Here is a 26,979-nt window from a genome sequence, read left to right as displayed (position 1 = left end):
AATTTAATGATCCATAATCTGCTGTAGCTCCTACCACAGATGCTGTTGGACTCAAGGCGAGTTAGATTTGTTTCTGCAAGGCTTTTTTTCTTCTTCCTCTGGGATTCATGCCAAGATGAACTGTATGTTCTGTTCTTAAGAGCTATGAGTAATGTATGTGTGAATCTATAACATAAGTAATATGAGTATATAAAATGTGTGAGTATGCAGGATTCATGTATCCTGTGTCTACAGAGCACCGCACACATGCTATATGTACGTTTAGAAATAGGGTGCGATACATGTCTGGGCAAAATTAATGACATGCCTTGCAGTTACTGCTCGCTGCAGAGCCCTGTCTGATGGCCTGATCCCAGAGAGCTGAACTGAAATCCCGGTCGCCAGCTATGGTTTGCCTATTTAATTGCCCTTTTGGAGGAGTTACAACTTAGAGAGAGTTGGAAGTCCCTCCCTGTGCTTACAGGGGAAGTGAGCCTTAACGAAGAGGAGAGGAGATACTTGCACTGTAGCCTAATGTTTCCTGAGTAGTTGGCGGAGCAGTGGGGTGTCTGGGGGTGCTGGGGGCTATGCCTTGGAGCAGGGGTGCTGGCGGTCCCACTCTGCAGGGTTGCCGCTCCAGGAGCTGCTGTACAAGCGATGCACTCCAAGGCAGGCCTGATGCTTCTAATGGGATATTTTTTTTCTTTTTTAGATGAAAAAAAAGGGCTTTCTCTCATAAATTATTTTTTTATGTGAAAAATGAGAAGGTGGCAAGTAGCCAATTCCCCCGCCTCCCTCTTCCCAGCTCCGATGAGGTCATTGCCTCTTAAAGTTTATATCACGCACTGTGAGACATGGCTGAAGGAGCAAGAAGGCAACAAATGTCTCTCTTGGGGAGGGTGGAAGTGATGACCGCCAGTCCCTGAAATATTAGTGAGCTGTAAGTGATGCCTGAGCAGGACTTGTGAGCGGGGAGGGGACTTGGTACAGCCCTCTGGAAAACCTTGCAGGATGCAGATCTGGGTGGGAGGGGAGCGCCCCGGTCCCTGCCCCGTCCCCGTGATGCTCCAGGGCAGCGAGTGTGAGGCAGGACCTGGGATGCGTCCGGATGTGGGTTTGGAGGGTGGTTGTGCTGCTCAGTGGGCTGCCGGGTGGAAGGAGTGTCCGTGTGAAGGGCTGGGCATGTGCTTAGGTGAAATATGACTGGCAGCAGTTCTGGCATTCCTCGGCTCAGCCTGCTCTTGCATCCATTTACTTTTCCTTGAGAACTTCCTCAGCACTGTTTTTGCGATGGGGTTGCAAAAGTTCATGACCCAATGAAGGATCTCTTCAAGATCTTTGCATCCCTGGCTAGTGGCTGCCAGGAGAAATTGTGTGGGTTTTTTCCCTCAAACACCATGCTGAGCTGCTTGCGAATTCCTGAGCTATTGTTTTCTCCTTGTCTGTCCCCGCCACCCCCGCCCCAGTGCCGTCCCAATTTCACGTTCCTCTGTGGTGGAAGTGATACGGAAACGGGAGTGCCTGGGCCATGATGTTGTCCTTGGGGCTCTCCTAGAAGCTGCAGCCCCGAAGGTCAGATTTTGAGGGCTGTGCAGATCTGACTTCTTCCTCGCAGCCTCTGCTGGGGTGCTTGGGGATGGTGGCCTGGACTGTGCGGGGTCTTAAGGTGGGGCACTGGCCTGAAACAACTATTTCATAGGTGCCATAATAAATGAATAGCTGAAATTTTGTAAGGGCATACTTACTGTGTTGTGCCTTTGCCATGGCTCTGATTTTGTCCAGAGTTTGCTGTGCCTTGCAGGGGTGGTCAGGAAGATGATGCTTTATGTATCTCTTGTTTTTATTGTCTTTCTGCCCCATCATTGCTCTGGGGAGGTGCAATGGGTTGAGTTTGTTCTGTGGGATCCTGTCCTCAGAGTAGGCCCAAAGGGGTGTCGGTCATCAGTGAACTTGTGCTGTAGTCCAGAAATCAAATATTTGCTGCGTCAGAAGGAGAGTTGTGGAGTGGCAGAAGGTGTGCAGATAGTGGAGAGAGAAAGCAAGAGAGATGATACTCACTTTTTTTTTAAAATACCTCTGTAAAGTCCATGGCAGCAAGTACTGCACTGGCTAGAAGTGTGGGTTTGCTTTTAGAGGTTCATTCTCCCGGTGTACTTGTGCTGTAGGTGCTGTACGCAGCCATCCCTCACCTGTTGGCAGAGGGTTTGAGGTGGGCGTCTGCTTCCACCATGGGTTATACAAAGTGAATCTAGGAGGAAGCTGTGAAAAGGTTAAGAAGTGGGAAGAGGACAGGAGGCGGTGGTTGAGATGTCATCTGTGACCTTGGAGGCTTCTGAGCAGGGACAGACACCAAGACTGTCAGATCAGCCAGCATCAGTAGTGCTTTGCAAGGACGGTAAAGATCTGGGAGGAAAGTCTGGGAGATGCTTGCAGTTGCTGATGCGGGGAACTAATATACTTTTTTAAAAAGACAGCTAGTGGGTAGCTGTTCTATATATAAATGAGTACCCGAGGGCCCTGGGTGCACCAGTGTCAGCAGCCTAAAGCTTCCCTGCGTTGGCTTGGTCCTTGTGCAGGTAGAGATACAGCCCTGTTCTTTCCTGGCACCAAGGATGAAAATGAAGAAGTGTGGTTGGAAGTTAGGACAGGAGGGGACCTGGTAGGGGTCCGATGTGTTGTGGTGCTCTTTTAGGCACAAACTTGGAAAAAAAAAAAAAAGTGCTATTCCATCTCAGCTTGTTCATTTTGTGGGGATCATTTAGGCATCCCATTAATTGGAGCTGCTCTTGTGCCAGTGCACCTCAATGATATCTTCTGTTCGCTTCTTCTTTGTCTTTGTGCTTCTCCTTAGCAGCCTCGTTGGTATTTTTTTTTCCTGTCGACATGATACAATCACTCCTTGTTAGCCTATCTTGCTCTTTCCTCTTTCAAGGAAGGGAAGGAGCAAGGGAACCAGATCTGATAATTCCAGTGAGTAGAACTGTTCCCCTGAGCCCTTTATAAAGGAATAAAAAGGCTCTCCTTCTCTCTGCTTCTCTTTGAGTACAAGCACTTTACCCTCTTGGATTCCCTGCAGGCTCCTCATACTGCTAAAATTGAAACATCAAGATGTCTGAGGCAGCAGGAATTACCATCAGTGTTTTGACACCTGGAGGTACAATTTCTATTAGCTTTTATATAAAAACAACACCAATTTTGCCAACAGAGTTCTTGTTAAATAATGCATGAAGACCCCGCTCCTGACAGTAGGTATTTTTCTTTCACTTTCCTGGACCCTTGGATAATGGCTTAATTTTTGTGACCGTTGGGGAAAAAGGCACACACACGCTCGCGCACAGAAATATGTATGCGGACACACACGTGCTGAACTCCTGGGCAGAGAGTCACTTATCCTGTTTGCTAATTAACGTGGAGAGATGGGGGAAAGCAATTTAAGTTTGGTCTGTTGAGAAGGCTTGGGTCATTGTTTTATTTTTTTGGAAGCTGTAGAAGGCAGTCTTCCTGAGACCTATGGTGGTAAATAAGACTGCTTATATGTGATAGAAGAGAGAGCCTAGGAAGGGCCCGCATGTCCTCGAATGGAGATGAGCGTGGTGTCATCAGAAACAAAAAAATGGGTAACTTGCATTTTTGCATAGATGCTGCCTGGCGTCAAGCATATGCTCTGTGCTCGCTTTTGGGGGAAATGAAGTGAAACAGAAGGGCACAGCATGTGGATGTGACTGCTAATAGTGAGAATCAAAGTACAGTTTTGACACTTCTAACCTAATAAGTGGTGCTGCTTGTGAGAGCCTGCTTATTTTCCTTTTCACCATGAGATGCTTTGACAGAGGAGTAAAGTCCCATTTTGACATTTCTGTCATTTTAACTAAAGAGAGAGATTACAGTAAATTGGATTAAGTGAAAATCTTCTTCAGATGTTTGTGGTTTGGGCTGATTTATGGATAGATGTCATTTGAACGTCATTCTGCATTTTTTAAGCATCTGCTTGATGGTTGCTCCAATGCTGCTGCTGCAAATAGTCCACGCAGAGGAGGGGAGGCTGAGCAAGAAGCAGCTACCCGTGACAGATCTAATGCTGGTGCGTGGCATCATGGGGACGGCAAAGCGCTGTTGTCCTCACATTCCCAGTTGCATAGTGCCAGATTCTGTAACGGGTGCTTGGTTCTCATTTGAGTTCCTGTTATTAAACTTTGTTATTTTCTGCTGGGACTCATTTAAATAGACTTTTCTAAATATTTTTCCCATCCTGGAGAGAGATGGTTCAGTGCACACGTTCCTTATCATGCGCTTGGCAAATCTGGGGTTGCCCATTCCCCTGTCACCAGTGAGGACGTTCTTGGTTTCACTCATGGAGAGTCTCAGCCTTGGCCACCTTATTGCAGGGCCCTTCGCTCCCAGTGAGCTTGTGAGTATGTGACTCTTCCAGAAACCAAAGTATTCTCGTAAGCATGTGCTGGCTTACTAACAGAGTAACGGCATGTGAAAATACTTTGTCCGTGTACTGATATTCCCAGAAGATAGTGTTGAAAGTCCTTGTATTAAATGAACAGTGTGAAACTTCTTAAACATGTGTCCGTCATGGTTTCCTCTGTCTAAGCTATTTAGAAGCTGCTGGTGCCATTTGGAAAGCTGCATAATCTCTTGTGGGTGATGATGTAATCAGCACTGTAATCAAATTTGCCAATGATGTCAGTGATGGAGTAGTCCACTGTTGCTTGCTGCAGCGATTAGTGGGATGAGATTGAAGTCTTTGTGCAAATGATGATGGTAAACTGGGAAGTCTGCATTCCTAAATTGTATTATTTGCATATATAGGTTTTAATTTCCAGCACAGTTTTGGAAAACACTTCTGATCCAGCCTCAAAAACACTTGAATTGGGTCTTAGAGGCTTATGAATTTCAGTTGTGGTCTCCGAAAGTTTATTTGTGAGTTTAATGTTGGTATAAAGTTTTGTACCTACACCTGGAGGTGTAGGGTGGTTTTCTGCCAGCTTAGGTCCTGGAGCTGCCTCTGCTCCACACCAGGCAAAGGCAGTGCTGGCCCAAGGGACTGTGGGACTGGGACTGGGAGCGAGAATATAAAAATGGCCCTTAATCCTCTGAAGGGGTTGCACGTCTTAAGCTCTGTCTGTATCGATTCTTACAGTCCTGGGGCAGGAAGGCACTGCCCAGATGTAAGTTACAGGTACGGAGAAGTACCATCGGAAGTGGAGCACATCAAATCCCAGCTTCTCGGGATTTGAGTGAGTCAGCTGGTGATGCTTCGCATCGTCCTTCTGAACCAAGCTTCACTGGTTTGATTTGCAGCGTCTCAGCACTGGTTGGGTTTTCCCATGCTGCTGCTGGCAGTGGGGTTGCGGTGTTTTGTTTTCTGCATCTGTGCTTCCCCTCGGTGGTTCGCGTCACCCTTGCAGTTAAATATTTTTGCCTTTTGCTGTGTGAGCATTTTGTGCCTTGCTAGTGACTCAAAGTGCAATTTAAAAAATATTTTCTGTATTATTTTCCGTGATACAATCATTAGTGGAAGATCACACTACTGAGGGAAGATAAATTTGTAATCCTGCTTAGTGGCTGATCTTATCCTAGATGAGTAGCTCTCGTTGCGTAAGGGACAGTGACCTGAAATCATCCTTTTAAACGAGCGACAGGGTGGCTTTCCCTTCTCCCCTTCGCACACATGGGTGTGATAGAGACTTTTAAAATGGTTTAAAGTTTAGCGGTTTTGCTTTGAAATCTGAATAACCCTCCTTATAACTAGGTTGGTGTGCCAAAGGGAACAGCGGTGCCGCAGGAGGTGGGTTATTTTAATGCATTAGTCTACGTGTTAAACAGACTTCCCTGCATCTCTTGCAGCCTGGCTTGCTTTTCAGGAGTGCTAAGAAGTATTTACAAAGGTTACCTGGCACGAATGACAAGGAGGAGCAAGCGGAAGAGCTTGATCACAACCCATCCCAGGGAGGTTTATGAGAGAGGCTGGGGGTGGGGGTTCGAGGGGTGGCTCTGGCACTGGGGAAGGGCTCTGCTCCTTTCCTTGGCACCACGCTCCCACCACTGGATGCCAGCAGAGAGGGTAGGTGGGTGAGCAGGAGGGGAAGAGCTGCTGCTTGTGAGCAGTGAAGAATCAAAAAAACCTGCTCTAGCTGTGTGCCTCTGTGCTTATTGTTTTTAACTTCTCTCAGTAAAGCAAATGAGGAACTGGCAGCGCATTTCTTGGCAGGGACCTTGTCTTGAAGAGATAGTTCCCTTTCTGTTCAGTTGGCCCTTTCTCCTCCCATCCTTCCCAGACAAGTAGCAGCCCCAGGTTGAGCTCAGGTGAGACATCTGGTCTCTCCGTTCTGGGGAGGATGGTGGGAGTGCACTTGATTTGCCTGTATGCCCCTCCCACCCCCATCCCCTGAGAAATGCTTCATCTTAGTGTTAAGAGCTCCATCTGAAGATGTGAGGCTCATTCCATCACCTTGCCTGTCTGCTTTCAGAAATTCCCCCTTGGAGGAGAGAGCACAGGCTGCTCGTGTGTACAACCAAAGAGCAAGCATGGGAATTGCAGCTCCCAGGTGTCAGCTCCTCCTTGGGTCAGTGGAGCATACTCTCAGATTCCCATCGCAGGCCAGACCTGGGTATGCAATTCCTGAAGTCCCGACTGCTCGAAGCCGGGGGTGGCTGGCGCTGGATACATCCTCAGGCTGCTCAGGAGCTTCCTCCAAGGTGAGCAAGCATGCAAGCAGATAGATGCCCTCTCTCCAAACACCTGTGGTGGGATGTTTGCAGCCCCCTGGAAGTTGCTGCTAATGCTCAGGTTTACAGCCTGCGGAGCGAGTGAGGTTCACCAGCTGTACTCGCAGCAGCTGAGAAGTCTTATGCTGTAGGGACTACTCTGGAAGAGACGCTTCCTTCATTTACCAAAGGTGATATCCTGGTGGCTGGCAGTGGGGAAGGAAGAAGAGATGTTTTTTCTGTGGTGTGGGTGAATAAGTGCTGTCTGTGATGGATTCTCACTGCGACAGGCTCTAAATGGGAACTCTCAGGGGAAATTAGCCTGCAGCCTTTGGCTTTATTAAATATTCTCCAGTGTCATCCCAAAGGACCACTTTTTAGTGCTCTGCAATGTCTCATCTGTATTTTTAACATCACCTACGTGAAGTGTGACCGTGTATGGCCTATATTTACATTAAAGTCTACGTACAAAATAGTTAAGAAATGAAAGATAGCATGTTCTGTTCTTCAGGTCTGTAATGTGATGATGTCTTACAGGTAGATATGAGAACCTCAGCTGGAGATATTGCAGATTGTTATAAAGTCTGATAGCTCACTTAGAGCTAGGGCTTATGATGATTCATTTAGCCATTTATTAAAACACCTATTTAATGATTGATTAAGCCTTTATAAATTATTTGTAACTTTTAAAATGTGACTTGATGTATTGTAGCATCTAGCTAATAAAATACACTGTGGATCTGTAATGCCTATTAGTTGTCAGAAGTGATATTTTAGGCCTTACATGTGTTGAAGTTTTAAGTACCTTGTTACAGATGATTCTAGGAGTGTTTTAAGGCACAGAATTACAATCTGCTCCCATAAAGCGAGCCATGGGGCCAGTCTGGCCGTGGTGTTTTACCATGCGGGTCTCTTGTCTGCTGGGATGGACCCTGTTTGCTTTGGCATTACTGGTCTGTGTAATCTCTTATCACCTGGGACTGGCATCGAGCACCCCAGCAAAATGATCTCTCCCTGTTCCCGACAAGGAATGAGTCTGTCTTGTGCTGGCCTGAGAACAGAACCCAGATGTGGGAACCAGCAAGCAATGATCTCGCTTCTGCCCGGTGCCTGCGGACACTGTCCTCAGGAGCAGCTTTGACAGAGCTTTTTGCTGATACAGAGCAGAGCCCCGGTACTGCCGGTGACTTAACACAGCTCCCAGCTGACTTGGCTTCCTGCTAGAACAGGTGGGGTCCTGCCCCTCTCTCTACAGCCCTGCTTGGTCTGTACTGAGAGAGCTAAAAATCATAAAGGGAGGAGGATGGTTTCCTTGGAGGCACACGGTGCCAAATTTGAATTTAGTTGAAGAGGCTGGGGTGGAGGTAGGGAGAGGGGGAAGGTTGCCCCAAAAGAGCAGAGGTGCAGGCTAAGCTCTGCGTCCTGCTTTGTGTCTAGAACTGTGGTGTCTTCCTCAGTTTTCATAGAATCATAGAATGGTTGGGGTTGGAAGGGACCTTAAAGATCATCTAGTTCCAACCCCATTGCCATGGGCAGGGACACCTTCCACTAGATCAGGTTGCTCAAAGCCACATACAACCTGGCTTTATCTTTATTTAACCAAGTACCAAAATCTAAAGGTAAATTCTGCATACAAAATTATAGGGGACTTCTTTTTCTAATCTGCCTTCTTTGTCTGCATATAGAGGCATTTTTTCCATTAACTGCTCAACTTTCCATTTGCTCAAGCTGTACAGAGCTGGCTGCTGGGATGAGCTGTGTAATGGGATATCTGAATCGCAGCAGGAAACCTGCTCCAGTTTAAGCAGACCTGATTTAAAAGCAAATTCAGTCAAACCAGTACAAACTCCTCCATGGAAAAATTAAAGCTGCTTTATGTCTGGTGCCACTTTTGCTCAGGTCAGTAACTACCGTTGAGGGATGCTTGAGTGAATGAGTAAAACCTCTCAAGTGCAGGCTGAACAATGTATGTCCCTGATGCTTATGCTTTTGCCTTTCTCACTGGGCCATAGGAAGTAGGTAAAGTTTGGCAAGGAAGAGCTGTTCGTTTAATGCGCTAACTTTTAATCTGTCCCAGCTCCAGCCTAGTGAGTGATTTTCTGCTCTACATGGTTAAATGCCTTGATGAACGGCATATGTTCAAAGAGGTAATGGTGTGCTTTTCCTTGGCAGTCTGAGCTTGGATTCATGGGATGTGGGAATGGTCTTGCCCTGTTGGTGGCTGATGTAGAAACAAAACTGGGAAGCCTTTTTTGGGCTTGGGCTGGGGGAGCCAGCAGGTGACTTTGGTGAAGGCTGCAATTTTTATTTTCTTTTCCATGTTGTCAAACAAGTCAGCATTCATTTGCTTACCTCTGGCATCTGTCTGCAATATTTATCTTGTTTCTGGAGATTTCCTACTAACCGGTAACCAGCCATGCTGTAGGAGGCGGGAGAAGGGGTTGGGTACACTGGCCTGTGCTCTGTTGTTTGGTTCCCACCCTGCTGTTCTCACTGCCGAGACTGCAGGGATTTAAACTGGGGGTGGGGGGTGGGGGGAGGTCCCAGAGCTCACCCCTCTGCTGGGCTTGGAGGTGGTGGGAGGCCCTGCTGGTTCCCCTGCTGCCCTGCCTGCAGTCCCCCCCAAGGGCATGTGTGTGGGGGCTGTGTTTGAGTGCCAGGTGCTTCTCTGGGACACGGAGATGTGACAAAGGAAGTGAAGGTTTATTTACCCTTTCTGACTTAATTTTTTTTCTTGACTTTTCTTTCTCTGGAAAGTTCATAACTTTAACCCAGGGCTCAGAATTAAACCGTGGTGGATGCTGATGAATTAGGGGGGGGGGAAGCAGTGAATTCTCCTTCGGGTAAGAGTTTACCGTTCAAGCCTTGACCTTGTTAAAACATGTTAACTCAATAAAAGCCTGAGTATTTAAAGGCAAGTGACTTCTTCCTGCCTTGAGGGGCATAATTAAGCCATTCCACACCCCTTAAGAGAGCTGTGGGAGGAGGACTAAGAGGAGCTCCCTATCCTGCCTGCCTAAGTCAGTCAGCAACCTTCCACTGGGGTCACCTCCGTCCCCAAGGCAGCACCCATGAGCTGCTGGGAGGCTCTGGAAGTGCTGGGAGACTCTGGCAGTGATTGCGTAGGAAACCCGCTATTTCCCAACTGTTGAGAGGATGACGTTGCTCCTTTTGCAGGGCAGACAGTTCTTACATCGGTTGAAATTGTGGTCTAGCGTTCTGTGTTAAAGCAGACTGAATTTCCTGGGTAAAGCATGCAGCAGCGCTTCGTGATGTGGGCGGGAGGGTGGCAGTTACGTTCCTCCATAAAAATTCCTGCACAACTTAAAAATGGGAGAATTATCCCTTTTCTCAGGGTTTCCTTGTTCAAACATTCCTTGTAAGTTTGTAAAGTACATTGTACTTTTTGTGTTAATGTCCACAGAATGGATATTAATACAAATAGACACATTAATGTGTCCAAAAGCACTTTCACCCCTTAGTCTACTAGAGGATTTTCAAGGGAAATACACAGACTTGCTGTGCTTCCAGTTTGAAGTGACATGTTTGTCCCTACTGAGCTGTAATCGGTATCCACTGGTGTGAATCCTTCTGGAACTGTGGCTCAGAAGATGAACAAATAAGGAATCCCCCATCCCGACCAAACCCCAGGAGCACTCACACACTAACCAGCTGCAGAGAGGAATAATCCCTGTTGCAACTGCTTTACGCCTGGAGTGCTGCTATTGCCTCTTGGCTGTTTTAAAAAGCACCGGGCTTCATTTTTTTATTTTTTTCCTGAACTCTTCACTTCTGTGCTGTCTTCTCCTTGGGAGAAGTGTGTTTTCCAGTACCTTTCCTGCAGCAAGTTTCTCTGCTGTCAGGGTCCATGCTTGGCAGGAGGCTTGTACTCCCTCCAAGGGGAGGGTCTGTAAAGTCACAGCATCTGAGTTACGTTTGTATGACTTATGGTTGTACCTTACCTGCTGTACGGGACCAGTACTGACAACCTGTGCCCGGTGGCAGAGGTTGGGTGGGGCTGTGAAGAGCAGGGGATGGTGGTTTGGTTGGGTTTGTGGTCCCTGTGTGTGGGCTCTGGGGGATTTGTAGGGCTCCCACAGGGCAGCGGGAAGGGCTGTGTCTGTCTGTGCCTCAGTACAGAGTCCTCACAGGCACCACAGCTATTTTGAGTGAAATCCACCATCATTGGCTACTCCCATTAAAATACCAGGGTTGTTATCTGCAGCTGTTTCATGAGCAGCTCAGCTGCCGAAGCAGAGGTGATGGAGATTTGGGGACAGTAATCCTCTTGTCCTGGTGTAAGCTGTCCTGTGCCAACTTGATACCAAGGGAAACTCATTCCCTTAGCAGGGGCAATTTCAGATGCCACATCTTGTCTTGTTGTGGGTAACCAGAGTTCATGTTAATTTAAATCTGAGGCCTTCATCAAGGTTATAAGCTCAATGCATGAAGGTCCTGGGAAGCATCCTTAAATACCCCCAGATGGACTCTGGAAACATTGTTATACTGTAATTTGTTTCTGTAGCTCCACAAAAGCAGTATTTGACCTTAGGATTATGACTCTGGTATTCCCTTTACTAGCATCCCTCGTGCTTTTGTCCAGACTAGTTTAGTCCAAATTAAATGACTCTGTGTTAGAGCTTCTGTTTGCCCGTGAGAGTTGCTTCCCAGCTCATGAGGGTTGCTTTGCGTCAGGCGTTTCCCTCGTGGTTTTTCTTTGTTTCTGCTCTGTGGCTGAAGGGTTGGAGGGTGAGGAACCATCTGAAACCTCAGCCCCAGGGCAGGTAGGTGCAGGGTGACGGGAGGTACTTGCTTGTGCCTGCACAGCGGCAGCAGTGAATTGGGCCAGTGAGTCATCTTAGGAATAGTGTGACGCTGGCAGCTGAGGTTTTTTTTAAAGTCGTAATAATTATTATTAATAGTTTTGAGTTCAGCAATTGCAAAACAGGGTGGACTGATAGCCCAGGGACTGGGCATTTTGCTGGGAAACAAGGCAAAACTCTCCCCCTCCCCAGTATGAGGAGGCCAGAGGCTTCCGACCCTGTCTTGCTGGCGCTCATTGCTTCATTGCAAGAGTGCACCCTTCAAGGTGCGTCATACCTCTGTAACATGAATTTCAGTCACTTTTCAATGACTCCTTCAAACTATTCCACAGGCTCCCAGAAGCCTGTAAATGACAGGTTGAAAACCATTGCTCCAAGCCCTGGAAAGGCAAATTACCGAAGGGTATGACCAGTTGCAGTTTAACTGTCCTGATCAGAAGGCCTGGACTGCTGGTCTGCTGGGGACTGACTGACGGCTTTGGACAGCTTGTTGTCAGCAGGGCTGGGCTTGGCAGGGAAGCACTGAAATCCCGTTTGCCCACTTGTGCGGGTTCAGTTATTAAACACCTCAGGAATCCCCGTCTGCTTTGTAAGCCTGTCTGTAGAAACATAACCCAAACTTTGCTCCTGCAAAGTGTCGTTTGTCTTTGCGTGAAGTTGGAGGGAGCTGGTGCTGTGTAAGACTCCTCCTTTTTAGGGCAAGATTCCCCTGTGGATGCAGAAGGGATGAAGGCCTTTGTATCACACTTGCTGCATGCCAGGGCTCTTGTTGAAATGGGCTGTTGGTTTGTGTACAGGGGTGTTTGGGAAGGGAATGGATGGGAGGAGGAGATCCTTCTGACACCCTTCCCTCACTGCAGATTGTCCAGCGTTCTGCAAGGTGCTATGCGTTGTATGCAAATGTTGAAATTTTTTGGTGCCCCTAGAGAGGTTTTGACTTTCTATCTAGAAGCTATTAATTACCTAGACAAGGAAAGCAGAGCATAACCAATTAATGGTTCCTACCGCTTAGACCTGTCTCTCCGGCTGATCTGCTATGAACTAATGAGCAGCTCCTTTTGCTGGGCCACCAGCGAGCTTGAACTTCTCACCAGTTTTCCTGGGGAGAAATGAAAGCAGCAGCAACGTGCAGGAACAAATGGCTGGAATTCAGTTATTAACCTGGGCTGAAAATTGACTCCATCTGCTAGTAATTACCATGGGGATGTTAGGAGAAAGGCCTGGTGGAGGGTTCAGAGCTGGTATTTGACAGGCGATCACCAGCAATTCAGTTAGCATTACTTAAGTTCCCATCCTGCGTCTGAGGTGCAGCGACGGGCTGGGTAAGTCTAGCGACCACAATGCAAACCAGGAGTAAAATGGGTTAGTTTAAAACAGCTCCACTGCCAAATGAATCCCTCCTTCAGTGATATTTTATGGCACAGCTGCATAGCATCTCATATATTTTTGAGTACCTTAGTTTACAGGTCATTTAATTTATTTGCAGGCTTTCTTTTGGTTCCCTAGGGTAATTTTCTTCCTTTGCACATGTCTTCCTATGGAGGCATTAAATTGTGCAGTTTGTCACAATAGTTCAGCTTTTATGCTGGCAGTCGGTGCTCTTCAAAGATCCTTGTGTGAAGTTTAGACTCCTGAATCATTAGAGGATCATGAAAGAAAAGGAATAATATAGAAGGCAAAGATGTTTTGTCGTCTTTGAAACTGGGAACGCGCAAAAGGAGAAAATATTTAGCAGTACAATGTGCCTCAAAGAACTTATCTTAGCAACTCCAGAAAATGAATTTCCCTTCTTTATTCAGGATGTAAGTAATCGAAAATGTCACTCCTGAGCTGAGTAATTTGTTCAACAAAAGGATCTCGAGGAGATGACTCCCCTAGCTTTCATGAACGTGCCCAAGACATCAGAGGACCCGACTCTGCGGCAATATGAACTGAAGGGTTTGAAAATCAAATGAGCAGCGTGTTCTGTGCAAAATATATAAATAAATCTCGCAGGTGCTTTGTAATCTCCCTTGCATTTTAAAACCCTTGTTTATCTGGATAGTTTAGGGTTTAGGTTAGCTCCTGGGAGCTGCGAATGGGTGTCGTCATGATGTGTTGTTACAGCGACGGTTGTTAATGTGCTGTTTGATGTACTTGGGAGCGTGGCTGAGATAGTCATACGGTTACTGTATCGTTATTGTACGTTGGCAAGGAATTGCATCTTTGTTTTCGTTGATTTAAAGTTGCCTCTGTGTGTTTATTAAACTGAGATTAGTACTGCATAACAGTTACGTTATTTAAGCCTGTGTTTAATGTAAGAAGAGGGGGGCAGCTGAAGTGGAAAAGATGTGGTATAATGCGTGCAGGATGGGGAGGGGGTAGTGAACGGGAGCAGATGCCCTGGGGACAGGCTGCACTACCCTGAAAAGAAATTTGCTCCCCTGATAAAGGAGGACTGTGGATCCAGGCTGATTCAACCTGCTGGGCTGAGAGGAGCTGCCTGCCTTCTGCCTGCTCCTGGGGCAGCACCGCACAGTCTGCTGCCGTGCTGGGGCAGTGCTTGGGAGGACTGTCTGTTTGGACGGACATTTTCCTAGCAGAGACAGTGTCTTAGAGGGCTTGTGAAGTAGTGAACTGTCTGTCCTTTCCTGCTGTGTTTCCAGAAAAGGCAGGTCTTGGTGCTGTGAAGAACCCCCCCGGTTTCTGGGGGGTTTAAGAGGAGGGAGAGGAGGAGCTTTGCCCTGGAATAGGCTGGCTGCACTCATCCCACGGTTAAAATTGCCCTGGATCCCCAGGTGCATGTGGCAGCCTGGGGCGAGTGTTGCACCATTTTAAGCTGCCAGACAGGGATTTGGTAGAACAAGAGGAGGGTTTGGTTTGTGCCTCTGCAATCCCTGTTGCCTGGCAGATGTGCTTTTTAGTTTCAACTTCTGCATTTCTGTATCTGGAGCTTTCAGCTGGGCTTCCATCAGAAAAATGGGGCATTTTTTTCCATCCCTGGAGTCTTACTAGTCAATTCTGCTGGTTCACTTTTGCTGTCCTGCACTGATTTTTCTCTTCTGTCTCTTTTTTGGCTGCCTAATCTGTGCTCTGATATTTGACTGTCACTCCTTTCCCTTTCCTCTCCTCTCTAGTCCTCTGCCCTGTTTCCCTTTGCAGTCCCAGTGCCCGGGTGGTTTCATGTTTGGTTTTTCTTAATTTCCTCTACAGGCATTTCCATTTGTCTTTGCAGATCATCTTCAACAAAGGCCTCGCATGGTCTAATTTGTTTTCTATTTCCAGCCTACACTTAAAATAACTCCCTTGTTTCATGAATGGCCTGTGCATGGATCCAAATCCCACCCCCCCTTTTTTTAGTGTGGGTTTCTTTTTAGCTGTTCCTTGTCCATATCTTTAATTACTTGAAGTGTCCCTGTTGGGCATTTAGCCTGCAGCTGCCAGTCCATAGCTGTGGGTTGTGTGTGGTCGTGTGCGTGCCGGCTCTCTCCGCTTCCCAGCGAAGCAGCATGGGAATGGGTTTGCAGGGCAGCGGGTGCCCTGGCATGGGAGCAGCGATACCATTGCGTAACGGGAGCAACTCTGCCATTGCAGCCCTGCTGACAAGCTCGCTGTCCAGATGATCCACGGGTTGCCTGCATGCTTTTGCAATCTCAACGGCAAAAACCAGGAGACGCTAAGTTCTTTTAGTTGATTAGGAGAGGAAAATCCAACAACGAGAGTAGGGAAACTAAAGGGAGAGGGGCATGTTATGGCAGGATTTGAAAAGCAAAGGCTCAGGCCAGCCGTGCTGATCCTGACCTGACGCGGGAGCCGTGGGCAAGCTGGCACTTGGTGTGTGGCTTGTGCATTTTAATAAGATGGCATCCCTGCAGCTGGGGAGTGACAGCTGAGCGCTCCTGCAAAGAGAAATGGGTCAGTCTTGTGCATTTAAGCACAACCGTGCCCCTTGGGGAGCTGTCACAAGGTCACCTGCAGCCTCTTTGCGGAGGGCTGGGCGGTGCTTAAACTGTGAGATCCACTGCAAGTGCTCACCTGACAAGGGGCGTCCGTGGTGGGGCAGGTGGTGCAGATGTCTCACCTGCTCCAAGCAGCTGGGTTATGCTACTGAGGGTCGGGGTCTGAACAAGGGCTGTTAGAGCAGGAGTTGCGGCACGCAGTTGGCACGTACTTTCTGCTGCCAGAAGCATCAGGTTAGCGTTGTGTTTCTGCCGAGAGCAGCCTGTCTGGCAAATCTGCCTTTCAAAACACAACCAGGAGCGGGGCTGGCAAAATCCAACCCTCTGACCTTGCTCCGTGCAGCTGCAGTGCCAAGATTTGTACACAAATGCTGGCAAAGGTTATCTCAGGGCAGAGCTAAACATGGGTCCCGTGCCCAAAATAGCTTGGAAAGATTGAAAAGGAGAAATACAAGTCGTAAATCCTGCTTTGCTGCTTTCGGCAGTGATAGGAACAGGGCAGAGAAGTCACCTTTAACTGGGGATCAGAACTGGTTGTGCATGGAGCTGTGCTGTGGTGGGAGAGCTGATGCAGCCTGGATGTTTCCAGCAAGGAGACAGCGAAGCAGGATGAGAGGCTTCAGCTTCTGAGCTTCTGCCTCTGTAGCCTTAGAGACCAGTTGTACCTGCTTACAAGGGTAACATCCTGCCCTGGGCAGCTCTGTTGTGGTGCTGCAAGGCCCCTTCTTCCCCCAGATCTGCTGTTGTAATTGTGCATCCGCACCATCAGTCAGGCTGGGAAATTAATCTAGTTCAAAAGTCATCTGGCCAAAAGAGCAGAGGGAGGAGGGCTGCTGTTGACTGGCAAACCTCAGAGCGAGCTGGGGAACAGGGCAAGAGTGTTTTGGGTACTGATGTTTGGGATCCAGGTGAGGAACCGCAGGGTCTGGCTGTGATGCGCAGGACGCTGGCAACCCAGCTTTGCTTTTGTACTCTCCCAAAGCAAGAAAAATGCTTTAAGATCACACACAGGTACAGGCCTTGACCCCCCGGGGTTGAAATAACCTCTCTTCCATGCCACAGAGCTCAGGATGTGCCTGATCTTTCCTGTTGACCCTGTGCTGCTATTTAATTTAAAACCTCTGTACCCTGCTGTGATTGAACGCTACTGTGGATTCCCCGGGCTGCAGACACTGACATCGTTGTCTTTGTTATTCTGAATAAGGCCCTAAATTTATGGCAGATGGCCTGCTTTCCTACTGAAAGGACTTAATAGGTACAGTACGTACAAATATTTGTGTATAATGTCAACTGTCTTCCAAGAAAATTTCATGCACATATTGATTAGACAAGTCCATTACCATTACATCGTGATTACAGCTTCGGAAGCTCTCTTCCAATTTTCATCACATCTTAATTATTTTTGCTTCCACTAGTCCTTTTAAAGTAAGTGTGGGTATATCTCTAACTGCTTTTCAGGTCTGGTTTTGATCTAGAGCCATACGGCGTGTCAGTGCCGTTGCCGGCCGTGGGACGGCTGCTGACAGGCAATGTGCTTTTCTGCTGTGCCGCACACAAGTCTGCGCTGGGGATTTTTAAGCATAATGGGTTCACTGGTCTCCTGGAGGTGAATGTTATAGCTTGGTATTAATTAAGCACTATAAACAAAGTTCTCATTAACATTTATTTCAAAATACATGAGTTGACTGGAGGATGATATATACCTTTTTTTCTTGTTTGAGGAGAAAAATTGTCATGTATTTAGCATTTGAGTAAAGATGACTTGGTTGTTTTCTTCCAAAAACTTGCGTCATTTAATGTAATTAAATATTAGCTTTGTTGTCAGTATATTCTTCAATTAAACGTGCCCGGGTGAGTACTAGCAGTATTTCGCTTATTTGCCCTGTCCGCACAGTATGGTGGTACTAGTTGCTGCCTTTTAATAAGGTCTTTTGCAGTCATTTTGTGGGCTACATCCTAACGTCTTCTGTAGACCATCCATGGTACGTAGACCACAAATTGAGTAATATTACTCTGGACTTAAGAAACCGAATATTCTGTTAATTTTATTTCAGCGTGTCCTTGCTTTGAACTTTAGTGTGTTTTCATTGGGATCTTTAAAACCTTTGTAAGGATGGATAAACCGGTATTTTCTGAGAGCTGGGAGTGTCTTGTTCTCACCTTTCAGGCAGATGAACTAAGGCATGGGGTAGTTACGGCAACTCGCCCACATTTATATTGTGTCAGGGACAAGCCAGGGACCTCACCTGAGAATTCAGTTCTCCCTGAGGAGGACAGAGCTGATTGGGAGGGTTGGCTCTAACTTTGAAGAGCAACAAGTGTGTTGAATGATGTTAATTAAATCTTTTGCAAATCAATTTAATTGCAAAGCCTTATTTTAGACCTGTAGGGTTTTTGCTTGGTCTTAGCTGTATGGTTTTGCTGCACTCAGGAGCTGGGCTGAGGGACTGGCACAGAAATGCACAGCCTGGTGCCTAAGTTGCGTTGACTGTGAACCTGTAGGTCACTGCGGGGTGTTGTGAGCTCGTCTGTGCCCATCTTTTGGGCTGGACATGAGTCTGCTTGGCCTGGTACTGTACACGCTATTAGCATGGGCTGTGCCCGAGCAGGGGCATGCTGCTGGGAGCTGGCAGGCGGTTGGGCAGCCGGGTTGTGCAGGCAGGGCTCCTCTGTGTGCAGGCGAGCCTGCAGCAACTTGTGGTGGCTTGTAGGGTGCTTTCATGGTGTAAATTAGGGAGAACAGGTGATGGGGAAATTATTTTAGGCAATAAACGGCACATAAAGAGGAGAAACAGAGGAGCAGGGTGGTGCTGGTTTGCTGTATGGAGTTGGTGGGAGGAAGGGGGATGGAGTTTTTGAAGGCTTCAGCAGTGGGGCAGGATGCTGGGAGTCTCCGAAACAGGTGGAAATAAGTAGGTGCCGGAGCCTCTGCGGGCATTCACCTCCTCCACAGGTCTGTGTTGTAGCCCTAATGCCAGTTTTACCAGTAACCTCTGGCTTTCTCCTGTTCTTAATCAGAGGCTGTAAATCTCCTCATACCTAGAGCTATAATGGCTAACACAGGTCTGTGGATAAAACAGTCTCTGATGGAGACTCCAACCGGGGGGGGGGGGGAATACTTTTCCTGTGAGACAATGTCTGTTCCTCATCAAAATCAGTTGAGAGAAGTAGGAACCAAACAGTTCGATCTTAAAGATTTAAAGAGCCTGGCTGCACTATTTCTGTTTTATTTCCATTAATCTGCTCCTGTTGTTTGTGTTCCTCTCTTAATGATAATTAATTCAGGGTCACTGATGAGGAGGTGTCCCAGTATCTTTTGCTGGGGATAACTGGCCAAGCTGTTCCCAGCTGCACCCAGCTCTGAAGCAGCACCAGTACATCCCAAGCATCCAGCTGCCGGCTGGACATGGACCCTCCTCCTCCCCGGAGCGCTGCTGGGCTGGGCACGCTGCAGCAGCCTCTGTCTTTGCACATGGAGCGTAAGAATGGGATCTAAGGTGATGGCATCTGTGGAGCTGCCCCAGTGCTTTGGTGACCTCATTTGGCTCTATCCCACTGTCCAGCTGTGGTGGAGAGCATCCAGGGCCTAGGCTTGTGCTGAGACCTTGCTGGCAACTTGCTGCTCTGTGGTTTGCGGGTGTGGAAATGCATGGGCAATGCTTCGCCTGTTTGCAAGCAGGTGATTTTTACTCTTGGCTTTCCCAGGCTTCTTGTTGAGGCAGAGGTGCTATTTGCTGCCCTTGGTAAGGAAAAAACCTTTTGTGGTCCTGCTTGCGTGTGGTTAGTGCACACCACCAGCGCAGCATGGCTTGCAGCAGCGTGTGCCTCGATGCAGGACAGTGGTGTTCGCCCCTGCAATTTCACCCCATGTTTGTGTATCCTCTAGTAGAAAGTTAATTTTTTTTTTTTTGCTGGTTGCACAAATAGAAGCAAAAAGCTTTTAAACTGTTTTAAAGCTTGGCACTGAGCGGCTTTGCACTTGGTACTGAGTTCTAAAGCTGAACTTCTGATCTGAAGAGTTTAAAAAAAAAACAAACCCCCACCAAAAAAAAACCAACCCAAATCAAAAACCAAAGAAAAGTCATCCAGTTTCTTTTACAGTAGACAGCTGCTGTGGTGTGGCCTGGTCCACCCACTGAGCTTCAAGGAAAGCAGTTGGCTTGCTCAAAGCTGCCAAGGGCTCTGGCCCCCCCCAGCCTGGACTGTGTGTATATACATTGTCTGTGTGTATGTGTGTATATATATATTTACATGTGCTAATTACCTCTAGGGTGGCTGCAAGCCAAGATGTCCAAGTTTGAATATGTTATTAGGAAAGTACCTTAAACTTCTGCAGATCCCAGTGAGCTTGTGGAGCCCTTGTGAGCATCGTGCGTGTGTCCTTGGCAGCTGCGGGGAGGGTCGGGGCACAGCTCGCTCCCTCAGAAGCACACGTGGGCTGCAGGAGAGCTGGGAGGGTGGCGGTGTGTCTGGAGGGTGACCCGAGCAGGTGTTGAACCGCCTGCTCCCGGCACAGCCCCCACCTTTGGGTGGGAATTGGTGATTAAAACCCCATCCAGTCGGAAGCGCAAGAGGAAGTGGGGTAGTCATACTGGAAGTGTAAGTACATGCCGGCTGCCTTCTAGGTGCCTCTGAATTCCCCCGTGTGCACAGGGGCTTTCCTGCCCCGGGGGTGGGTTGCACCGAGCACACTGAGCTCCTGCGTGGGGACGCTGTCCCCATCCAGGATGAAGGCTGGGCTGTTCTGGGCCACCAGCACTTCCTGGGACCAGGGTGGGCCGGTAGGGTGCCCAGGGGCTCAGCGTGGGGTGCGTGGGTGCAGGGCTGGGGGGGAATCCCAGCTCCTGTGCAGGGAGTGAGCCGAAAGTGGGAGGGGACCTGGCTGTCCCTCCTCTCCCTGCCCTGAGAGCCAAACCTTGCTGTGTGTTTCCCATATGTAACTTGGCAAAATACCTTTTGCCGAAGAGGCTTAGCTGACCCTTGGCAGGAGCATGTAGATGTCTGTGCATGTCTGTCATCCTTAGGCCGTAATGGGAATTTGCTGGAAAACATTATTTTTGTAAAACTTGACCTCCTTGTAAGGGGGCCTCCTTGGGCTGCTTTCCTCCTGCCGTTGTTGCCCTGCTTGTCATGCCCAGCCTGCTGGGGACCGTTGCCTTGGTTTGATTTTATTTCTGGCTGGTGAGCAGTGCGTGGATGCTGGCAAACCAGCGAGACAGTCCTGTGTCTGCCTGCAGCAGATAGCAAGTGGTTTATCAGCGTTGACTGATCTGTGGTCTCACAGGAGGGGGAAAAAAAATATAGAAAAAGAAAAAACTTCCTCTTTTTTTTTTTTTGGTTTTTGTACATGCCAACTGCTGTTTAGGTTGAAATTGCATTGGCTTGGGCTGGCTGTGCAGCAGAGACCATGAGAGCGTGGGGGGACGCTGCTGGGGAGCTCACGGTGCTGGACGTTTTCTCTGCTGCCCCTGGTGTGCTGATGAAAGATTTCGGTACTGCCGAAAACCTTGCACAAATCTATATATAATGTGCACCTCTGCTGGGGGGTAGGCATGCGAGTGTGCTCAATGTTGTGTGGCATGAAGAAGGGATCCTGGGGAGGAGGAGAAGTCAGGAGGATGCAGATCACATGCCCAGGGTTGGTCTTGGGGAAGCATCCTCTGAGCCCCGGCAGCCGTGGGAATTTATTAACCGTTAATATGAGAATAATGGTTAATGCCTCTTAAACTGGTAGCGATGAAGGGCAGCATTTAGGCATTTGTTACTTTTTCATTGAAATCCAGACAAAAAACAGGAGGCTTAAAATTCACTCCAAATAAACTACGTGAAGTATCTATAAAAATCAGCAACTTGTAAATCTCCCATTTTGTTGGTTTTCCTGACTTTGTTACAGCTGCAAAAGGAATTGCGACATGTGGTGAAGCATTGAACGTGTGGGTGGCAAGGGTGTTTGTGAAAATACCCTCAGGGCCATGGTGTCTTCTCTGGCTCTTGATCCTGATCAAAAAGGTTGATCTAATATTTACGTGGCACTGGAGGCATGTGACATGCTTTAATCTTGCGTTTCACTGTAGCCCTGTGGATGGAGAGGGCTGCTGGGGAGGCTGATGCCTGGTGCCCCTCCTTGCATAGATCAGGGCTTTTCTCAGGTGGCTGAAAATTGCCACGGTTCAGAAAGGAGGGGGCGGATAGAAGCATTTGGATGTGTGAAAGCATGGATGGGGACAGAGATGGGCTGAGACCCGCTGGGACCTGGCGCCTTTGGACTTTGTGTTGAAGTGCTAAAACCCTGGCTTGTGTTTTTGTGAATTAAGTCACCCTCAAAAAAAAAAAAAAAAAATCCATCTCTAGGAGACTTGGAGACGTGGATCTACAGCGCCCAAATGAATTGCCGCCTGTTTGCAGGCCTGGTGCTGCTGGTGCTGGGGGAAGGCTTTCTGGGGCAGTCAGTTGGGGTGGATTTGGGATAATCTTATATTTGGACTTCCCTGTGGTAGGAGTAATCCACAGCAAAAAACTTGGCAGTAGCGTTTGCCAAGCGGAAAACTGGGCTGCTGGAGAATTGTGAGGGCAGTCAGGTGCTGGTGATTCCCCAAAGCTTGATGTTTGGTTGTCTCGTGGGACTGTGGTTGACTGAATTGAATTTTAACCTGCTGCTTTCCCATTTGCTTTCAGTTGTTGCGTGACGTGGAAAACACACACATGATGAAGAGGAGCTCTCAGCTCTCCTAATCCTTCATCGGTGATTTGGGAGCAGCGACCGTCGCGCCTGCTCTTTCGACATGTCTGGATCTACGCAGCCCGTGACGCAGAGCTGGCGTGCTGCTGAGCCCCGCTACCCCCCGCATGCCATGTCCTATCCGGTTCAGATTGCTCGACCACATGCGGTAAGGCAAGAGGCTCTTCTTCCCTACCCGCTCGCAGGGTAGGAGCTGCATGGCGCGTCCCCATCGCTGGGGCAGCGGTTCAGCTGCGCTGGTCTCGGATGTGGCTGTTACAGAGAGATCAGACTGTTTCCGTGCCTGTGGTACAGGATTTCATCATTCCTCCTTCGTGGGATCCTCTTTTGTTTCTCCATATGGTGCTTTCAGCTTTTCTCACCCTTTCCAGCCTCTTCCTGGTTCTTGCCATGGCGATGCTCATGGGCTCTGACTCATCACTTCTGAGCACCCAAGTCTGTTTGTCTTCCTGGCAAGAGCACCCTGAGTTGGATGCAGCAACCAGCTTGGGGAGAGGGGAAGCTTGCCCGTATGTGTGGGGCACGAGCATGTGGCCTCTTCAGCCTGGCCTTTCCTTGGCGCTGAATCACAAGGGAACGAACATGCTCTTGTGTGTGGGCTTACTGCTTCCCAGCGAGCCCCGTCCTTGCTCCTCACACCCATGGGAGAGCTCACCTGATTTCCAGGCAGACTGCCGGGGGTGAACCTGCCACCTGCCCTTCAGTCAGGAGACCTGCCCCCTCTACGTGGCATTCCTGGCTAGCGGTGGCACTCCTGGGGAGCGACAAGAAAACTGAGATGCTGATTTTTTTCTGTTTTATCTTTCCCCACTCTTTTCCCCTCTTACCTTTGACCTGTAGCCTTGTCTCCTCTTGGATCAAAGCGTAAGCTGGTGGTGATTTATTTGTTGGCTGTGTTTTGTTGAATGCACTGGAGCTTGCACAGGTTAATTAACCCAGATTCGGCCTCTCCTTTCTGTGCCATGTCACTCACGTCTGTGCTTGCTCATCCTGGATGGTTGGATGTTTTAGGTTTAAGCCCTTAACGGAAAAAACTCTGCTTAGTGGAACACCTTTAGTCAGCTCAAGCTGCTTAAATGAATCTTATTAGGTGCTGGAGTGTGGCACACGCTGGTAAGGCTGCTGTTTGGAGCCGCTTCTTGGTGTGTTACAGCGAGGTGGCCACAGCCAGGAAAGTGCTTGTAACATGAGTTAGTGAGGAGACCTTATCTCGGGGTTGTGTTTCTGACAGTGATGCCTATTGAACAGTAAAATTCCTGCTGTGAAGATTTTAGGGTTTGACTTGAAAGCCTGGAGCCCACAAAGTGTCCGTGTAAGGGGTGAAATTCCCTCATCTGCCCTCTTTGCTGGGAGCAGCCTGGGGAGCAGAGGTGGAGTTTGGAAAGGCTCTGAAATAGAAATGTTAAGGAGGGCTCAGGATGAGCTTTTGGCTGCGTTAGCTGGCTCATCTAGATTGCTCGGGGCCTGCGTGCTTCTGCACAAAGAAGCTTTTCATCCAGGGTATGAGACATGCTGACCTGGTTGGATTTATGGGAGTTTTGCTTCCATCGGTGCGAGCATGTTTATTTGGGAGGTGGGACAGAATGAGAGTATTTGTCTCTAAAAGAAAATCCCAGTTCCCTTTGCATCAGAAACCTGAGCAGGAGGAGGATGTGACCAGGTGAGCAAGACCTGCAGTTGTTGCAAAGCCGTGGTTTAAAAACAAACCAAAGAAACCTCAATACCCAATGTGGACACAGATTTTAGAAGAGTGTGAAAGGCTCCTAGCCTCGGGTGAGTCCCTGTCTCCTGCAAACCCCGATTGCTTCCCTGTAGTGCTGCAGCAGCAGAATGAACTGAGTGGAGCAGTTGTTTGCAAGTCGGACAGAGCTCTGGGTTTCTCCAACCTGCCTTGCTCGCTGGCTAGAGTGAATGCTGTTTTTATTCTATCGTATTAATGTTGGACGAAGCTGCTGGCGTTTTGCTTCTAGAAGCTATTTTTACAGCCGCATGTAATCTTCCCAAGTTATGTGATGCCTTTTAGGTGCCTGGATGCAGGAGAGGTCCGAGCTGAGGTTTTTTGGATGGAAAGCCGAAAGGCTCCTCTCGGCAGAAGTGTGCCAGTCCCATGCAAACCAAACGCACCCTGCCTCTCCTCGAGAGGGTAGGCAGAGCGTTCCTTCAAGCGTGTCCCTGCATGATCTGCCCTGCCACTCTCAGCTGTTTGCAAACACGTGTCTCTTGCTTGGCGGTGCCGTGAGCTGGAACCTGGCCATGGCTCTGGGGCTGGAGCTGATCTCTGGTGGGATTGCTTGGGAGAGGAGAGCCCAGTTGCTTTGAAGTTGCTGTGCTGTTTAATATTAAAAGTCAGCGGTATTTGCTTGCATGTCTTGGCCAGGTCAGTTTTGTCATGGGGTGTGTTTGCACAGTGAGAGCTTGTTTGGAAGAAAACAAGAGAGGCCAAAACCAACCCGACACTAGCATGTCTTGCATCTAATTAGATTTTGCTTCTGGTTTGCTGCATTCCATGACATCCTTTCCCAAGAACTGGGAATTTGTCAGCCCGGGGATCCTTATCCTGGTGGTGGAAACGCCCTAGGTCACCTCCTGGGCTGAGCACAGCAGGGCTGCAGATGCTATTATAACATAAATAAATAATCACAGTCCAACTGTGACGGTCGCACCCAGGGAAATGCGGCGCGGCAGGAATACTGAGCTCAGAAATGAGCCGTGACATTATTTTAGGCTTGGAGACACTTTATGAAAAGTGATTTAAAGGATTGCAGCTGTTTGATTTCACAGATGAGGCAAGTGAGAGGGGATGTTGTGAAGGGGCAGAAGGCAGTGGAAGCAGACTTGGGCATTTTTATTCTCCCATCATATAAAACCTGAGGGAGTATCCAACAAAATGGGGAAAAAGAAGTGTTTCAAGTGAACAAACGGAAATATGCTTTGTACTTACAGGCAGTATCTCCCAGCAGCACGTTGCAGGAGTTGTGGGTGAGTGTGGAGCTGGTGGAGGAGATCGAGTACCGGTCGAGTGAGGATGTTTGTTGGCTAGTTTCACTCTGAGGTGCCAGCTTTGGGCAGGGCTGTGAACCCGTGGGTCTGATCCAGACTGAGCTCTAATGGGTGATGCAGTGATCAGGCTCTTCCACTGGGTAGGTTGGTCCCCATCTATATTGGGGTGTCCTCTTCCTCCTCTTCTTCCTCACCGAGAAGCATCTGGTCCCGACAGCTGTCAGGTAGGCTGGATGTGAAAATGCAGTATTTTGTAATGACCCTAGACTTAATTCCATCTTACTAAAAGACTACTTATAAGGAGAACTCTGACAAATGTGCATGTTTTTAAAGGGAAGAAGAAGGAAGCTTAGCGGAAAGGTTCTCGTTTGTTTGACTTTCTTCAGATAAAACTAAAATCACCAATAATCAGCACTTTCTTCTTCAGAGCACTGTGTCGTTCTTGGCCAAACCACAAGGGGAAATGTTTTTGTTTTCCATATTAATTAGCTGTAATGTTGGGGTACTTAGTTGACTTCTGCCATGTTCAGCTTTGGAATGGAGGAATTGTTTGAATGCTCCGTGACCTTTAGCTAAAGGTGAAAAACCACATTAGATTCTTCATCTTCTAATGTGTCCAAAGTTCACGCTCTCTCAAAGGAAACTTTTGTATGAAGGATACTAATTTTTAAGCAACCTGCAGATAGTTTCTGTCAACAGATCAATTTCCCTGTGTAGTGTAAGGCCCTTCCTTTTAAAGCATCTTTGTGATCAATATTCCCTGTGGACAGAAGGGTTCCCCTCTCTTCCTCCCCTGTGGATCCAGTTTCTTGCTGTGCCCTCCTTACCAGTCATCCTTCTGTCAGGGCCCTGACATTTCAGTGCCACAGGAATCGTGGCATTGGACACAGCTGGGGTTACCAGGAGAGTGGTACCGGCTGCAGGAGATGCTGGGGGTCAGGGCACGCAAAGTGTCCTTGTGCAGCAGCCTCTATGCCAAAACAGCATCTGCTTTTGTGGTCCTTTTAGTGCTTTACCTGTGAGAGAGATCAAACAGGTTTCGGTATTGGTAGGACTGGGGTGTGTGCACATGCAAATGAAGTTGGCACTCCTTTGTCACTTGAACCCCCATCGGGGGGAGCACCATCCCCTCCCCACAAAACAAGAGGTGCTCAGCACACCTTCTGTCTGCTGTTTGATCTTGTTCCTCGCGTGCCGCTCAGCTAAGGTGGCAAAGTGAGCGTAAGCCCTCTGCTCCAGCTTTGGGACCTTCATGCCCGTTCCTGTGCCACCTCTCCTGTCTGGGAGCACCTCCCTAGTTCCCTTATTAAACTCCCCGTTTGCAAAGCAGCACTTGTGCAGGAGCATCCCAGGCAGATTGCTTGATTTTCTTGGCCCATGATAAATACTTCCTTGTCTGCTGAACAAGAAACAAGAGGTTGGTGCAAACTTGTGTGTTGATTTGGTGTCCTAGCCAAACGGTGGCCTGGGGGGAATGGAGTGCCTTCCGTGCCCAGACTCCTCCTCCCTCCTCCCAGCAGTTTGAGCACGGTGAGTTAAACCCAGCATCCTGCTGCAGAAGGTGGTGTAAGGAGATGCAAGCTCCTGAGATTGCAGGAGCTAGCTCTTCTCCGCAGTGACATGATCAGCGTGGCAAGGCGATGCCAGGTAAGCCTGCAGAGAGGCAGCGTATTTTGCATTACGTATGTGAGGCGCCTTTGCCGCTGTGTTGGTTTTCCTTGGAGTAGTTATTCACACTTTTGTCTGCTGGAAGCAAAATGCCAGTCTGTGTCAGTGCTCCAGG

General features: G+C 48.4%; 1 protein-coding gene across 15 annotated transcripts in view; it reads left to right on the top strand.

The window, feature by feature from the left end:
• Positions 1 to 26,979, top strand: part of NCOR2 (nuclear receptor corepressor 2) — a 256,899-nt gene that overhangs the window by 54,675 nt on the left and 175,245 nt on the right. For all 15 annotated transcript variants that reach the window (XM_075110457.1, XM_075110456.1, XM_075110450.1 and 12 more), the window contains exon 2: positions 22,133 to 22,344. In XM_075110457.1, coding sequence (XP_074966558.1) covers positions 22,240 to 22,344 — 105 coding nt within the window. In that variant the 5' untranslated portion in view covers positions 22,133 to 22,239. The remainder of the gene's footprint in view (positions 1 to 22,132; positions 22,345 to 26,979) is intronic.

Source organism: Phalacrocorax aristotelis, chromosome 15, assembly GCF_949628215.1.
Source record: "Phalacrocorax aristotelis chromosome 15, bGulAri2.1, whole genome shotgun sequence".
NCBI classification, from domain to species: domain Eukaryota; kingdom Metazoa; phylum Chordata; class Aves; order Suliformes; family Phalacrocoracidae; genus Phalacrocorax; species Phalacrocorax aristotelis.
This window is presented reverse-complemented; position numbering and strand designations above follow the sequence as displayed.